Source organism: Vicia villosa, linkage group LG1 (assembly GCF_029867415.1).
Source record: "Vicia villosa cultivar HV-30 ecotype Madison, WI linkage group LG1, Vvil1.0, whole genome shotgun sequence".
Taxonomy (NCBI): Eukaryota; Viridiplantae; Streptophyta; class Magnoliopsida; order Fabales; family Fabaceae; genus Vicia; species Vicia villosa.
This window is the reverse complement of record NC_081180.1, coordinates 126,173,167-126,189,044: the sequence shown is the minus strand read 5'-3', so window position 1 is coordinate 126,189,044 and position 15,878 is coordinate 126,173,167. Positions and strand designations below refer to the sequence as shown.

General features: G+C 34.3%; 1 protein-coding gene across 2 annotated transcripts; it reads right to left on the bottom strand.

Moving 5' to 3' along the window:
* Positions 1 to 76: 76 nt before the first annotated feature.
* On the bottom strand, positions 77 to 9,997 carry LOC131644131 (5'-3' exoribonuclease 4-like). Of its 2 annotated transcripts, none has more exons than XM_058914545.1 (22): positions 9,612 to 9,997; positions 9,283 to 9,385; positions 8,364 to 8,440; positions 8,088 to 8,279; positions 7,784 to 7,903; positions 7,618 to 7,680; positions 7,359 to 7,505; positions 7,104 to 7,268; positions 6,828 to 6,905; positions 6,532 to 6,618; positions 6,336 to 6,416; positions 6,002 to 6,097; positions 5,050 to 5,120; positions 3,374 to 3,502; positions 3,219 to 3,295; positions 3,087 to 3,127; positions 2,919 to 2,993; positions 2,227 to 2,384; positions 2,022 to 2,126; positions 1,867 to 1,942; positions 1,557 to 1,639; positions 77 to 1,221 (listed from the first exon to the last, which is right to left on the bottom strand). In XM_058914545.1, exons 1-22 carry the CDS (start codon positions 9,816 to 9,818, stop codon positions 606 to 608), a joined length of 2,847 nt encoding a protein of 948 aa, XP_058770528.1. In that variant the 5' UTR covers positions 9,819 to 9,997; the 3' UTR covers positions 77 to 605. The 2 variants fall into 2 exon arrangements, with proteins under 2 accessions (XP_058770528.1, XP_058770529.1); XM_058914546.1 differs by having other exon boundaries at positions 2,227 to 2,378.
* Positions 9,998 to 15,878: the final 5,881 nt, after the last annotated feature.

The window sequence follows — 15,878 nt, the reverse complement described above, 5'->3', positions numbered from 1 at the left end:
CGTGATATTTTTCAGCCTATTTTTTCTCTGTGACGTTTAATGCAGAATACAAACGCTGGGTAAGAAATCCCAGATAAATATTTAACATTCCCCGCCAGGCATATTGAATTATATTCACATCAAGTATGTACAGGTTAACTATTGTAAAGAAAAGTTACATATTGTCGAACAAAACAACTACACAGATTCCTAGTCCGCAATTTGATATTCTCCACTGGCCTACACCAGTTACATGCTAATCCAAGAAAATTGCAAATCTTGTAGCTTTTGCATCTTATCAAAGCCTGGACACCATTATCGGATGAGGAACCAAGTAGCACCTTCATTGCATCCAATATTTATCATATAAAACTTCAAATATCATTGTTCTGTCAAATGAATCACATCACAATATCACTATGTGCCCCTTTGTTCTGTCAAATGAATCACATCACAGTATCACTATGTGCCCCTTCCATCGATTATGGAACTAGGATGGCGATTGAGAGAGCATAGATAAAATTCAAGGAACAGGTGGAGAGACAGCATAGCTCCAATTTGAGGAATGAGCAGAGAGAAGGCACATCACATCACACACTATATACAAGTAAAACCCACAAAAACCACTACTGATTCCCACAGTCTGGAGTTTCTTGGGGCAACCGTGTTTTAACTTGGTAAACCTTCTTCGCCGGCTTATCGCGAGTTACTGCCCCATATGCAGTTTCTTGATGCCTAGTATATATTCCATTTATAGGTGCTTTAGTATTCCACTTTGGATGTGGTGTTGGAGGACCTGTGTTTTGCACATATCGGGGTTCAAAATTGGTTGTTGGACGAGAAATTGACTGCCTCGATGGTGTAGGTCTCGATCCTTCCTTCATTGTTAGAGAAGAAAACCCATTGTTCACATTTTGGAGCTGTTCTTGATGCCGTGACCTATCTTGTATTCTAAAATTCTGCTTGTCTATGTGCCCACCATTAGATGAGACTGGATTTCTATGTCTAGTCATTACGCCATGGTGATTATATTCTCCATAATAACTGTTGGTGTTCTCGCGAGAATATGTTCCATATCCAGATGGTCCAGCTGATTGGAACCTGTTCACTGTATGGCGAACTGGAGGTTGCTCTGCCAGTACATGGGATGTATTATTCAATTTAATGTTAAGGGAGTTCTTGACAAGGCGATGAGCTGCTTCTCCTAATTGAAATCCAGTTATTGCTCCAGGTAATTGTGGCCTGTCAGATGCATCACATAAACAAAAGTAAGGGCATGTTTCATGCATCTAGAAATTCATATGAACAATTTGAAAGCTATTCAGAACTTTTCAATCTCCTAAAAAATGATTTCTCCAAATTTTCCATGAATAAATTACTTGAACAAAAAACTTAATCATGATTACTTCTCAATTATGGCAACAGATGACATTGACTTATATTAGCACCATTATCATATGAAACATTAAACTTAACAATCATGTATGGCATAGTTAGTCTTTTGTATTTTTAAAGCCTAGTCAAAGAGAACATGAAAATTATACTATAGCAACTAGACATCGTCATACTATTCTCACCTTTCCCTGCCTTGCTGTCCCCGGCCAACATTGTCTTCATGCCATAGCATAGGAAAAGGTTTGATATCAATGTCTTCTACTAACTGCAAAAAACAATAATGTCAAAGTGGAGTCTGCATAATATAACTGATCCAGGAAGGAACAGAAGGCATCATCATTATTTACATTGAGCGAAACATAATATAGGCCAACACATAAATGATACCATCCATGTCAATCATCTTAGCCTAGTTATTTCCGCAATTAGGTAAATGGATAATTAACATGCACAAATCTAGCGGGGTACCAAGTGTGGTCAGCATATACAAACCTTTTTGGGTATCACTACACCATCTGGTGGTTTTGGGATGTGTCCATGTCTAGAAGGATTAAGATATGTAATATTTCTGAAATTCAAAAAACACTCAATATGAGTCCTTCACCAAAGATTGTAAAATACTTGGCGAGTATAGAGAAATTACTTACAAAACTTGATTACTCTCGGTATCTGGCAATCCATCAATTGGAGACAAAACAATAGAGTTTAAAACATTTCTCTCACACGCCCAAAGATATCCATTCATCCCACCACTGGCAACAAATAAAAGAGATGACAAAACAAGCATATAAGCCTCTAAAATATCTACTGATATTCATGAATTATGAGTGATGACTATTTACATTCTCCAACCTAGCATTTGCTTTAATCGGTGAAACACATCTTTCATGAGTAGGTAATTGGCCATAAACTTTGTAATACGATAAAATATGTGAAGCCAAATCATGTGCACGGTTGACATAAAGCAAATCAAGCATCACACTATTCCGAAGTTGTTCATCCTCCTGCATCTAACAAAACAGAAATTCAGCACTAAAGACACGGCAAAGAATCTGAACTCTTTTGCTTTTAAACATGAACAACACTTCAATGCATCTCACAGTTATCCATTTGAAACATCTATTGAAGAGTAAAAAAGATCCAAAACAAAAGCTTCCAGCAAATGGCAACAAAAATATAACAAAGTAATCAACACTTATAAAATCTATCTATTTTAAAATGGTTGCAACTCATCAACATTCAACAATTCCTACTTAGTTGCAGCTGCATTCCTCCTGCAAGGTTCTGGGCATACGTTAATGCAACTCACTTTATGATTCAAAAGTTTTTATAAAATAAACAATTAATCTCTGGAGATAAACAATTTCGATTCTTTTGCGGAAACCTAAGTTCTACATAATTCTGAACATTAAAATATTCCCGGTGGACTCCAAAAGAATTGGCAGGCTTAGTTTTACATGTTATACTTTGATAATTTTGAAGGACAAGTAATTATTATAACATGTATCAAACACCCTACCCTTCCACGCACAAACAAAACCTACCGTTAACGTGTCTTCAAGCTTCCTTGTGGCCGCAAGTAATTTCTTCTCGTCAATAAATGGCAATTTGGCAACACCCTGAAAGGAATCCACAACATTAATTTAAAAAAATCAATCTTAACCCTTGGGTAATTCAAAAACAGTTTGAATACATAAAAAGCGCTAAAATACCTGCCATGCGAATTTTTTTCCATTCATATCAATCTCGAAATCTGTCAAAAAGGTATCAATGTAATACCAGAATAAGAAAATATGTAAAATATAGCAGAATACAAAGTAAATGGACAATGTTATCTATTTTACCAGCTGGGTAGAAGTGGAAAATTGGTGATGAAGGATTGGTCATCAAATCCCTATATTTTTCAGGCAGTGCATTTGAACTGTAACAAAATTAGGAAACATCAGCAGATCACAGAAAGTACAACAGTAAAGATCTAGGGACATGAGATAGGAAGAACCTTGAAGCAGGTAGGACCCCCATAAGCTGATCAAATGGTTTGAATGGCTCTCCCGGTGAAAAAATTATTTCCATATTAAGGAGATCTTTAAGATCAGAAGCAAAAGGAGCATAATGATACGGGTAGTACCTGGAAAAAACAATAAAAGACAATAGAGAGAGAAATGGACAATGGTCATGAGTGGAAATTCAGCTAAAACATCGGAGACACTGCTAGAAATTCACGTCAGTTATCAAAAAGCAACTCAGACATATAGACTAAAGCTCAGTCATCAAAGCAATCAGTATATATCACTTGTTGTCAAATTCTAAGATAGTTTGGGTATAGGAAAACCGTACATCGTGGGATTGCAACACAAATCGCAAGATCCCAACAAAGAGACAAAACCATATTTATTTATATATTATAAATATTGTGTATGTTCTTCATTAATTTGGTGGGTCTTAATTTTTTTGTCTAATTTCCTTTATTTTGTTATTAATATAATAAAAATTGGACTGCACCAAAAAAGGGGAATAGAAAAGACTTTGGGCTCAATGGCCCAATTTCCACATGAGAAACCCTAAAGCTAAGACTACACTCTCCTCTAATCCTAGCTGCCCATTTGTCTCTCTCAGCATCTTTTCTGTTCATCTTCTCTACCAAGCCATCCACTCTGCCTCTCTCGGTCCCATCTTATCTGCCAAGTCTCTTCTGAGCTTTTTTCTCTTTCAATACGCCGTCTTCAAATGGGTCAAAAAACCTACGCTTCTGGAGCATTTTCAATACGCTTCCATAGTCTATCTCTCCGCGTCGGTCACACCACCATATGCGGAGAGTTTTCTACAGTGCCACTACGTTGCAGGAAGATCAACACCTAAGATTGTGTGCTTTCACGAGTTTTAGTGCGATCTTGACAGCCATGGTCTATATTATGTTTGGAAGTAGCACTGATGTTCCCACACAATAGAAAGATACTGGACCTGGAAAGCGCACCATGCCATTTATCAAGTCCCACTTAATAATTTAATACAATTATGAATCCATTATTTTAATCATATTGTCATCCTTCTAGTGAAGCATTCTGATAGAACTGAAATCAGAAGAAATAACGTGAATGAAGAATGAATTGCATTGCTCTCACGGATGAAAGGATGACAGAATTGCAACTAACTCCAAAAATCTCAACTAACTCCTTTTTCAGTTTAGTTCCTCCTTTTAATAGCACTGGTCCCAAATCTCTACCAAACCAACTAACTAGCTATTGACAGTTCAAATTACAATAATTTCAGTAAGCCCCTCCTAATCCCAACTGCTTTTCTGCTTCCTCTTTCCATAAACCTATCCAATAGGAAGCATTATTCTATCACATTCTAATATTCAAATCGCCCTAATGCATACCTCTTAATTATTAATATCTTTAAGCACAGAAATAATCACTAACACAATTAAACATTCAGTCTTCAAGCTTCCTAGACCAACAAAAAAGGTATGACTGGTTGGACTTGACATTCTGAGCAACTGTGGGATAGCTTTATCATTTTCTGAGTTTAAAAGTGAAGCTGTCCATAAAAACTTGTTGGCTGCTATGTTACTAACAGCATATCAAGTCATGCATGTAAAGTTACCAATCTACCAAATCAATCATGAAAAACGAAGCAATTAAGAAACAAAAATAAAATAAAATAATCACTAACCATTTCCACGAGCATACGCCATTATAATAATACTGGCAAACCCAACAAAGGCCTTCCACATATTTCAAAACCTACAAAGATAGCAGAGACAATAATTTAAAATATTAATTTCCAATAGCAAGAAATTAATGAGAATGAGCAGGATAATTGTCAAAAGGAAAGGAAGATAACTATTCAAAATCAACAAGTCCATCTATCTATAATAAGAATTTGCATTAAGCATAACCCGAATCCTACATTGGATTTTGTGAAAGATGTATCCAGCAAAAAAAATGTTATTGGTTGCTCTATTGAACTTCATTAACACCAGTATCTACAGATGCCCATACAATAGCAACATATTCACATGAACAGACTTACTTCTCTCCTTTGGAACAAAGACTGGGAATAATAACACAATTTCAAGACCATCTAAGATGTGTCACTGTCAAAGATACCAGTTTAGAAGGGGAGAATTATGCTTGTAGATTTCCATTTTAACAGAACAAACGAGAAAATGTGACGGAAATTACGTACACGCACATACACGCATTTCATGAATCATCTATCCTAAAACCCCAGGCTTTTAGCTGAAGAAACATGAATGATTTTTATCTTATATGTATAACATAGCCCCCCATGAAATAGCTCTTTGGACTTTAAACATGAACATGCAGAAACACACCTATCTATTACTAAAATTCAGCTTTTTATTTGAAGAATGGGGCGGCAAGGTTCAAACTCCATACCTCTTGGTCATGGATGTTTCGTTACCGTAGTATGAAACAGCTACTCAAAAAGCTGAAGTTATTAAGTAAAAACATAAGATTTTCGAAAGGTTTAACTTCTTACAAAATATCTCTAACAAAATATTAGAGTCAGTCCAATATATGAGCATGTAATGTGATCCAAGAACAGAAAATAATTTGACAAGGTTGATTACTTGTAAGTAAGAAAAATTGATAGAACTTACTACATCTTTCTTAATTTTATCTATCTCCTCCAAACTTGATACACCAAACTTTTCAACATAATACCTTTCCTTGTATCCAGGCTGCCCTAACTTGACCTGAGAAAATAAGAAACATGCAGTTCATTATGAAAACTCTGCCAGGATTTCTAGATTACTTATATCACAGGCAAGTTACCCACTTGCATGTTAGGGAACACCAGTAGAATTACTTTGGTAATCAAGAAAAGTTATTCCGGTGGAGTTCCAAAACATGCTGTAGAAAGTCAAAGATATAATAACTAAATTTAGGCAAGATAAAACTAAAAATGTCCGGACGACAAATTTAATACCGAACCTTATCGGAAAGTGAGGGCCGTGGCTCTTGAGGCATTACTCCTCTTGCCCTAGCTCTCATCTCTTCATTATTTTCTGCCACCTATAAATACAGTAACAATAATTAAATATCAGGAAGCAATCTACAATACAATATTGTACGAAAGTAGCACAGTCCATGCATATCAATTCACGAAATTAATTAGTAAGCAAAATACCTGCTGAATTCGAACTCGTTTCTGAAAGATTTGATCTTCATGAACAGCGACAGATTGGATAAAGTATTCCACTCTATCTAAGAAAACCTGGGAGGCATAAAGATATTCAATCATAATGCAACACCCATTGACAAAAAGAAATTCTGAATTGACAATTTAAGAGTTATATCCAAAGCACAATATAAACAACTGAAGAAGTGAATAGATAATTGCTGTAGAAGACTGTAAAAGAACATATCACAACCTAATGACATTTTGACGAATAAAAAGATGAACACGGGATATAAAAAGATTACCTTGCCCGCATAAGTAAGATAGCCACCCATGGCAGTAAACTCCTTTCTATATAGATGCATCAGTAAATTTATAGCTCCCTGAAATAGTAGAAAGTGTATTAACGAGTACAACAATGACACTAGGGTAGGAAGATAAATAAGCAGTAGAATAAAAAGGCCTAACCAAAGCATGTTAAGATCCTACATCAAGTACATGGTAATAAGAAGCAAATAGCAATGTTATCTTTTCTGTTTCAAGTACAGATTAGTGTAACGGGGTGCCTTCGAGATGCTTACCTCCCTGATCTCTAATGTTGGCATATGAGGAAGAAAGTCATTTCCGACAAAGAAGCATAGAAATACAAAATCATCCACTACTCTTTCAAAGTCAATCTCAAAAGGAGGGTTGGGAATCTCCAATTCATATTGCAAATATTCACGAAGCACCCAGATGTTAAGAAACTGTGAATACTATGAATTAGTTTGACGTTAAAAAGAAAAAGAAAGTAAAATGAAGATTCAGATCAACATGCAGGATTCCAATCTTCCAACCTGATATTTCTTCTTGTGAACTGGTTTATCATCAGCAGAACTCCCGTCCTCAGTTTTAGTTTCTGGCTTACCGTGACAATCAGCTGCATAATGGCCAACTTGGCCACACACAAAACACTTGTCTTGTTGTCCAGGTAAAGTAATTACCTGTCCATCAAGCAATTAATCATTTGATACTGTGAAAAACATTCCCAATACTATCTATTGATATCAATGAGATAACAGTATCAGCTGAGCAGCTCACGCATTGACAACTAACCTCCCTCAATATTGAGAAGTGAATCTCATGAGTAGCTAATGAGAGCATAATCAAATCAGCATCCTGGTTTAAAGATCATAAAATATCATGCAAAAAATCAAGGAAAGGATAAAAGCACCCTAGACAGATAAGATGAAAATTAAAATTAGGACAAAACAAAACGCACCAATCCATACAAACAATGGCGAGTATTCGGATTGAAACCAGGAACATTACGTTGTAACCGGATGTATTCCATTATTTTATGTTCTCCCTCACCAGGAACATTTGAATCAGAAAGTATAACCTTCAAATAATTAATCATCCAATGCAGCCCATAAATAAATATTTAGAGAAAGAGCATCCTGAAAGCCAGATGTATAAGGGAGAAGGAAATAGATGGGATTACTCCAGAAGAAAGGAATCACCCCATCTTGAAGGGATCAAGCGGCATAAAGAACTAATAGGATGTGGTTTCAATTGTTTAGTACCTTTATATTTTTCCAGGCAGGGTTGAGTTTCAATCTAGTCTGTACATAAGACTGAAGAGCCACTGAAAGAGCTGCCATAAATTTAGTACCAGGGGTAATGACATTTGAGTCAGAAGTCTCGGGCTTATCTTTGGGAGACAAAGGTGTTCCCTCACCGGCGAATTCTTTCCTCAGCCTTTCCTCTTCCGCTTCCTATAATGTTTAAAAAAAAGCTCAGTACCTTCATCAGAAAAAAGTAGGAGAACCTTGAAAGAATGAGCATATTAACATTCTTACAGCCTCGGCTGCATCTTTTGCAGCCCGGAAGCGCCGAGAACGTTGCTGATTCATTTTTGCTCGTGGTGCAACACCATCTGCAAATTTCAAAGTAAGGAAACAGGAGACAAAAGCTGGCATGGCAAGAATAGTAAATATAAAAAAAAATAACATGAAGATGGACAGAGAGAGATTGTGTGTTATGGAACTAAGACTCTTTAAGGACAAAAACATTGTAGCCTTCCAAAAACTGGATGTGTAATTTTTTTTAATAAATACTCGCCAGTCTTATTATGGAAAGATTTGCACTAAACTTGAAATGTTCAAATCAAACTTCAAACCATACAGTAGTGAGTTTAGTTGGAAGAAAAAAATTAAGAGTGCAATGCAAGACGACAAGACATCCTCACAAAAAAAAACAAACAAAAAGGTTTTTGGAACCAAATTGTTGGATGTTGATAAATCCACCTCTTTAATGCAACGTTTTTAAAATCGGACCAAACTGGTTGGACCGGGAAACCAATCAATTTACCGGTTGGTTTCAGCTCTGTTGTACTACAGTCTGGTTGGACCAAACTGACTATGCTCAAACAGCGGTGGGTTCAACCGAATTGAATTGTGCTCGAATAGCGGTTGGTTTAACTGGTATTTTTGTTTTCTTAACACTTAATTATTTATTTATCTATCATTTAATTCAACCGCGGTTGAACAAGTTAAACCAATTGAACCATGATCCGGAAGTCTCGCCAGTCTGATCTCTGGCCCAGTTTTTAAAACATCACTTCAATGTGATTTCTAGGTTTAACACAAAGTGATTACTTCTAACACATTAGGGTTTAGCAACAGAAATAAGACAATTCCACAGTGAGCGATGCTAATATGTTACGGAACAAAGAAAAAATACTACTACTGCTACTACTTAATACAATAGTACACATACCAGTTGCAAGGTAGAGAAGCTTCCTCGGTCGAACCAACAAAAAGAGATGGTCAACATAATCAAATATCAATTGAAACACCTCATCATATGTAGCTGGTGCTGGCTGCATTTACAAGATTCATGAATCATAATAGGTGCACTAGAGCTAATTTGTAATTCAGAAACTCAAATTAATTCAATTCCAAAGCAACAAAAACGCAGAAATTCACTTCAGATCACTGTACAATAACACCTAAACTCAATTAAATCAAGAAAGGCGTTGCAGAACTTCAAACGATTAGCTGAAATTCAGAAGAAGAAAAAGTGAAGAAAAGAATGTTACTGCATACCTTGCCATCAGGGTGAAAACAAGGATGAATGATGCCGTTCATGTCCAAGTACAAGTTATCGAACTCCATTCCGTTGGGATTTGGTGTAGACGCGTCAATAGGCAAAGGAACGCCGTCGTCGGTGACGGTTGGTTCTTCTTCGACTACATCGGTGATCGAGAGTGGGTAACGGTCGGCGAGCCACCGGTAAAAAGCTGGGACTCCCATAGCTGGGAAGGAGTTTGGGAACGGTGAATTAGGCGAAGAGTGAGTTCGTGAAGAGTTGTTGTAGATGGACGGAAATTCCTTTCTTGTGCTGTTTCATTCAATTTGGATGCGCGATTCCATCATACTCACACTAATTGCCTCGGTGAAGACAACAACATTCCACTTTTATGTATTTTTATCTTTTTGCCTTTTATTTTAATTAACCATCTCTAAAATGAATGCTTATCACGGTAAATAAATTATAAATTATATTACTGAAAAGTAAAAAGTAGAATAACTACTTTAGATAGTTAGTTAAAAGAGGTTAAAAAATTAGTTAAAATTAGGGGTGTTCAAAAATATGGTTAACTGAATTGTATACTTGAACTAAATTGCATTATACCATAAAAAACCTGAACCACTTAAATGGTTAATAAACTGAACCATTTAATTTAAACAATTCAAATTCAATTTAAAACCAGTTCAGAACCAATTTCTTTTTATAAACTGGTTTAATTATATAAAATAATTTCTTATAAAAAGAATAAAAAATTAATTGAGTAAAAAAATTTTTTTAAAAAAAAATATAAATAAAAAAATTTTAAAAAACATTTGGAATTAAAAAAATTCAAAAAGAATTTTCTCAAATTTTTTTCTTCCTAAAACCAAAAATAAAATTGTGTTTGCGTATATAATACTACATAAAATAAAATTTGTACTCTAACTTTATATATTATATAACTTTTAAATTATATGATGGAATCAAACGAGGATAGTGTTTTGTTTATGATAATGAGAATATAGTTGAAATTGATATATAATTGTTTTTCGTGACTCTGCGTTAGGAGAGATAACCATGTATTGGTTTAAATTGAATAATTCATATTTAATTTTGCGGCAGTTAGTTTGCATTTACCATGACATTATAATATGTATCGAGAAATATAAATAACCTGGGAGTGTGAATAATAAACAATATATAAACCACATGCATACTTGTCGATAATTGTTGCGGCTGAAATTGAAATTTTCGAACGGTGGCTCTGTACTTTTCTATGGTAGTATTATTTAAGCAAAAATTAAAAAATTAAATAATTTTTATTTTGAAATATAAAAGAAATAAAAAAAATCTGGAAAAAATTATTTTTTTGAAAATAAATAAAAAAATCGAAAATAAATTTTTGTTTCTGAAAATAAAAAAATATTTTTTTGAAAAAAAATATTCTGAAAATATAATTTTTCATGAAATTAAAAAAATTGATTTTAAAAGAGTTCAAAATATAAAATTGGTTTAAAAGTGCAAACTGATTATAAACTAGTTTATAAATATAAACCGGTTCTAAACTAGTTTTAAATTGAATTGAAACCATTTTAGCAATTAACTGCATTTTTATTAAAGTGGTTATTACAAACTGAACCGAACCATAAATACAGTTTGGTTCAGTGCAGTTCATGAACCATGAACACCCCTAGTTAAAATAACTAACTCTTGCCTTTGTATCTTTGTACATATAGATTACTGGATCCATGTACACAATAATGAACTAGACCTAATGAACACAAGAACTCGATCTAATGAACTCAAGTAGATATTCATCTTCATTTTCTCTAATTGTTTAAGTTCATAATTCATAGAGGCTTCCTTTCTCTGTTCAGTACTTTTTGCCGATCGATTCCTTCATCAAGCTTCAAAGAAATTTGAATGGCAGATAAAGAAAACTCGTTGCAAAACACACATCATGTGGTTTGATCTTCGCAAGCTTTTTCATCGCAAATGGCAAATTCAAGCTCGTCCGGCACATTTGCACTGAAGCTATCAGTCAAACTCCAAGAAAATAACTTTTTCATGTGGAATCAATAGGTATAAGGTGTCCTTTTATCTCACAAACTTCAAAAAATAGTGGTAAATTCTCACATCTATCATATATTCAAAATTGACAATGAGAAACTAGTTAATGTTGTTTATGAAGATTACGAAGATCAATCGATTTTTACTTGGTTGATATCTACAATTTTTGAAATTGTGTGAAATTGTGTTATCACATGTGCTTTCGTGCAAACATGCTTATGAAGTGTAGGATAAGATGCACAAACATTTCTATTCACATATGAGAGTTTTAATTCATCAACTAAGATCTGAGTTGAAAACTAGCAAGGTAATCGTTTTCAATTTTTTAGTATATATGTCCTTCGAATTCGAGCCATAGTTGATTCATTATTGATGAGCCATAGTTGATTTTGTAAAGCCTCCCTGAGAAATATAATCCATTTATTATGATGATTCTTGATAAAGTTGAACCAACTGACATATATGATGTTAAGGCATTGTTATATGTTCAAGAAGTATAATTAGATAAGTTTTCCAGAGAACTTTCGACTCCAAGTATAATTGTTAATGTTGGTCAAGTTGTATACAATAATTTTTCGAGCAGAAATGGAGTGGCATCAGGTCCTTATCAGCATTTTAGGGTAGAGCTCTTTCATTTTAAGACAGGGGTTGTGGTAGACAGACCAACATCACAGGAAATCAACTAACCTGTCAACTTTTCAACAAGTATGGTCATGTTGTTATTGACTATGGGTACATATATGATGATTACTTTAAGCTTCCACCACTAAAGCCTCAAGTACATTCTTCTTTCTCAATTGGAACTAGTTAGAGTTATGACAATCAGAAAAACCAGGCCTCGACATATGCTCAAGTAACTACTCTCTTAACTCATAAAGATAGCCTTCAGGTTCCTCAAGGTTTGGAGTCTCAAGCTTGTTTTGCAGAATCAGGTGCATCACATCATATTACTTATTGCTCTTCAAAATTACAAAATGTTCAATCTTGCGTTTATCCTAATAAGGTCTTAGTTGGAAATGGATAAAGCTTAGTAGTCAAGTTTGTTGGTTTTTCAAACTTTAGGTCCAAAAGCCTGTCAAATTTTATGCTAAAGTTGAATAATCTCCTTCATGTTCCTAGTATCACTAAGAATCTAATATCAGTCTCTAAATTTTTTAAAGACAAAAATTTGTATTTTGAGTTTCATTCTAACAAGTGATGTGTTAAAATCACAAATATCTAGCTTGGGGTTATTTAAAGGGTTCCTTGATGAAAGTGAATTGTGCTACTTCAACAATCTAGCTTTAGAACTCTCCCATAATTTCATATCTAATAAATTGAAAAATATGTATTTTGTTGTCAATAATACAAGTGTTAGCCTTAGGTATGATAATGTTATTTATGTTCCAAATAATGGTGTCTTTTGCCACTCTAGACTAGGGCATGTTCATCCTAAAGTTATTCACTAATGTACTTGCATTTTGTAACGTTCACTTGAGTCATAAAAATTCCATTAATTTTGGCATTTCTTGTTGTCTTGGCAAGTCTTAGAGGATATATGCTTCCTTGACTCTAACTAAGTATAGATGTTTCTTTGAATTTTTTTACAGCGACTCATGGGGACCATCACCTTCACCGTCTAGATGTGGCTACTCCTACTATGTTTCTTTTGTAGTTACTTTTACAAGATACATTTGGATTTACTTGTTAAAACATAAAAGTGATACCTTGTCTTCCTTCAAATTGTTTCAAAGCTATGCTAGGATTATTTTTAATACCAACACCAAAATAGTTCAGTCATATTATGGTGGTGAATTAAGACCTTTAACAAAATATTTCAATGAACTTGACATTATGCATAGGCTAACCTGTCCACATGATTCTAATCAAAATGGGACAATAGAAAGAAAAGGCAAACAAATTATGGAAATGGGCCTCACTTTACTAGATCATGCCTCCGTACCAATTGAAATTGGGATCACAACTTTACAACAACAATTTACTTAATTAACAGGCTACCTGTATAAAAATTAGACCAAGCTCATAATAGCTCTTCCTTACCTCTAGCTTTATGCAAAAAATCTCAACCTGCACCAAATGATCAAACTCACCCTACCACACATATCGACATAGTCAATGAACTTCGCATACCAAGGCCAGTTGTAACACCCTAAATAACTCCACGTGATTTAAATAGATTATCAAAGTAAATTCAACACAAAAGTATTTAGGATGTTACAATTCAACAAAACTCTCATACATCATGATATGTAACACATACTATTTTTAAAATTATAATAAATATTATAATAATAAAACATGTTTGAAAATTCAACTTGTATTTAAGCAACGAAAACATCATCATCAAATAAATATTCAAAACATAATCACGTTTTTAAAGTAAACATATCAACATCAACTCGAGAGATATTCAATTAATCTCCAACAACATAAAAGACATAAAAAACGTTACATCCCCAGTGTTACACATTATAGAAACGCCGAAACTAAAAAATAAAAAGGAAGACTCCATCTTCCACTCACACCAACTCCTCTACTGTGAGTTATCTGCATGATGCCGTTTAAAGGCAACATTCTAACAGAAGGGGTGAGATATCATAATTATATAAAGGAAAGCATGATAATAAGCAAGCATCAGATTATTATATGCGCATCACTCTTTCTACAATACAATTCCATACAATCAACACAACACCATCCAACACAATAACAACACAACCAATATATAATGCAATGAGACTCAATCATTCGACTCAATGTACATGGTACCAATAAGTGAACACTTAGGTTCACCGTTCCGATCCTTACCTCCTAGGATCAGATCCACCAATTCGTTACCATCACCTCCGATAACACTTCATTGATTCCATCACCTCCAAAATCAACTACTTGTACCAAATTCCCACCTCATGGGACTGAGGCACATCAATAACGGGCCATTGTCCAACATCATGAATGCATGCAACATATTACACAAGCAACAACAGCACCAAGCACAATGACCAACACCTCCATAGTCAAAGTACTCTGCCAATACTGGCCACCATGCACCAACACATGTTATAACAACTTAACAACATCAACATACAATATAGCTAGCAACAACAATGTATTTCAGATCATGTCACACCATAATATAAATAATACAATGCATTTAACACCGTCACATAACTAATTATTCATTTTCATGTACTGAAACCAATTATAAAATAAAGTTTGTCACGTCAACTTTTCGAACGACACTCGAATCGGACACCCGAAACTAAAGTTATGAATTTTCAAAAATTTCAACACAGCAGGGCAACAAGTTACCTCAATCCAGGTAACGGGTTATTTCAAACTCAGAAAACAGAATATGCATTTTTTCTCTTACCTCATTTCATGTAATCGGTTACTTCATCCAAAAAGGCCTAAAAACACCTTTTAATAGCATAGTAACGGGTTACCTCAATCCAGGTAACGGGTTACTTCATTGATAGAAGTACTTTTCTACAGCTTATTCAAATGAAAAATCACTTTTAAGCCATCCCAAAATCCTCATTTTCTTACAAATTATTTAGCTTATGTTTTAACATGAAAAATCATTTTTCCAGAGTTTCAACCCCCAAATAGTTTTCACCGAAAACACTCATAACTTAGCTCCGACTCTGATTCGCAACCAGACACAACAACACAGCATCCACTATCAACAATTTCATCAAATGCATAATTTCAATAGTAATATTACATAATTCAACACTCAACCATCAACCACAACATCATCATATAATATTCTTAACACATCTAATTCATCAACAACATACAATTAATCCAACATTCACATGCAACAATGATCATAATATTGAGAGAAGAAAAATACACACCAAGCATAGACATAATCTACCCACCATCATCATACATACCCTTAGATAATTAAAACTCCACCCTTACCTTAGATTTTATCTAGCAAAAATTCCTTCAAGATCTAACAATGGTGCTCTTCTAAGACTCTTCTTCTTTGCCCTAACCTCTTTCTCTTTTTTTCCAAACTTTTCATGTACAACTTAGAACGGATTCTTCTCACTTCTCTCTTTTCCTAATAAACCATTTTTAAAGAACATATGGTGTAATTAAACCTATTATGTACTATGTATATGTGATAATTTACGTTAAAGTTCTGTTATGAATTTTGTGCATGTGATAACAATATTGTGAATCCGGATTCCAATATCCGGTCAAACCCTTGAGACTGT

Bases quoted from the DNA above. Each gene is read 5' to 3' on its own strand.
- LOC131644131 (XM_058914545.1), bottom strand. From the start codon at position 9,818: ATGGGAGTCCCAGCTTTTTACCGGTGGCTCGCCGACCGTTACCCACTC. The intron at 5,121-6,001 runs GTAAGTTCTATC...CTATCTTTGTAG, and splicing joins ATAAAATTAAGAAAGATGTA to GTTTTGAAATATGTGGAAGG. The intron at 2,127-2,226 runs GTTGGAGAATGT...ATTTGTTGCCAG, and splicing joins CCGATTAAAGCAAATGCTAG to TGGTGGGATGAATGGATATC.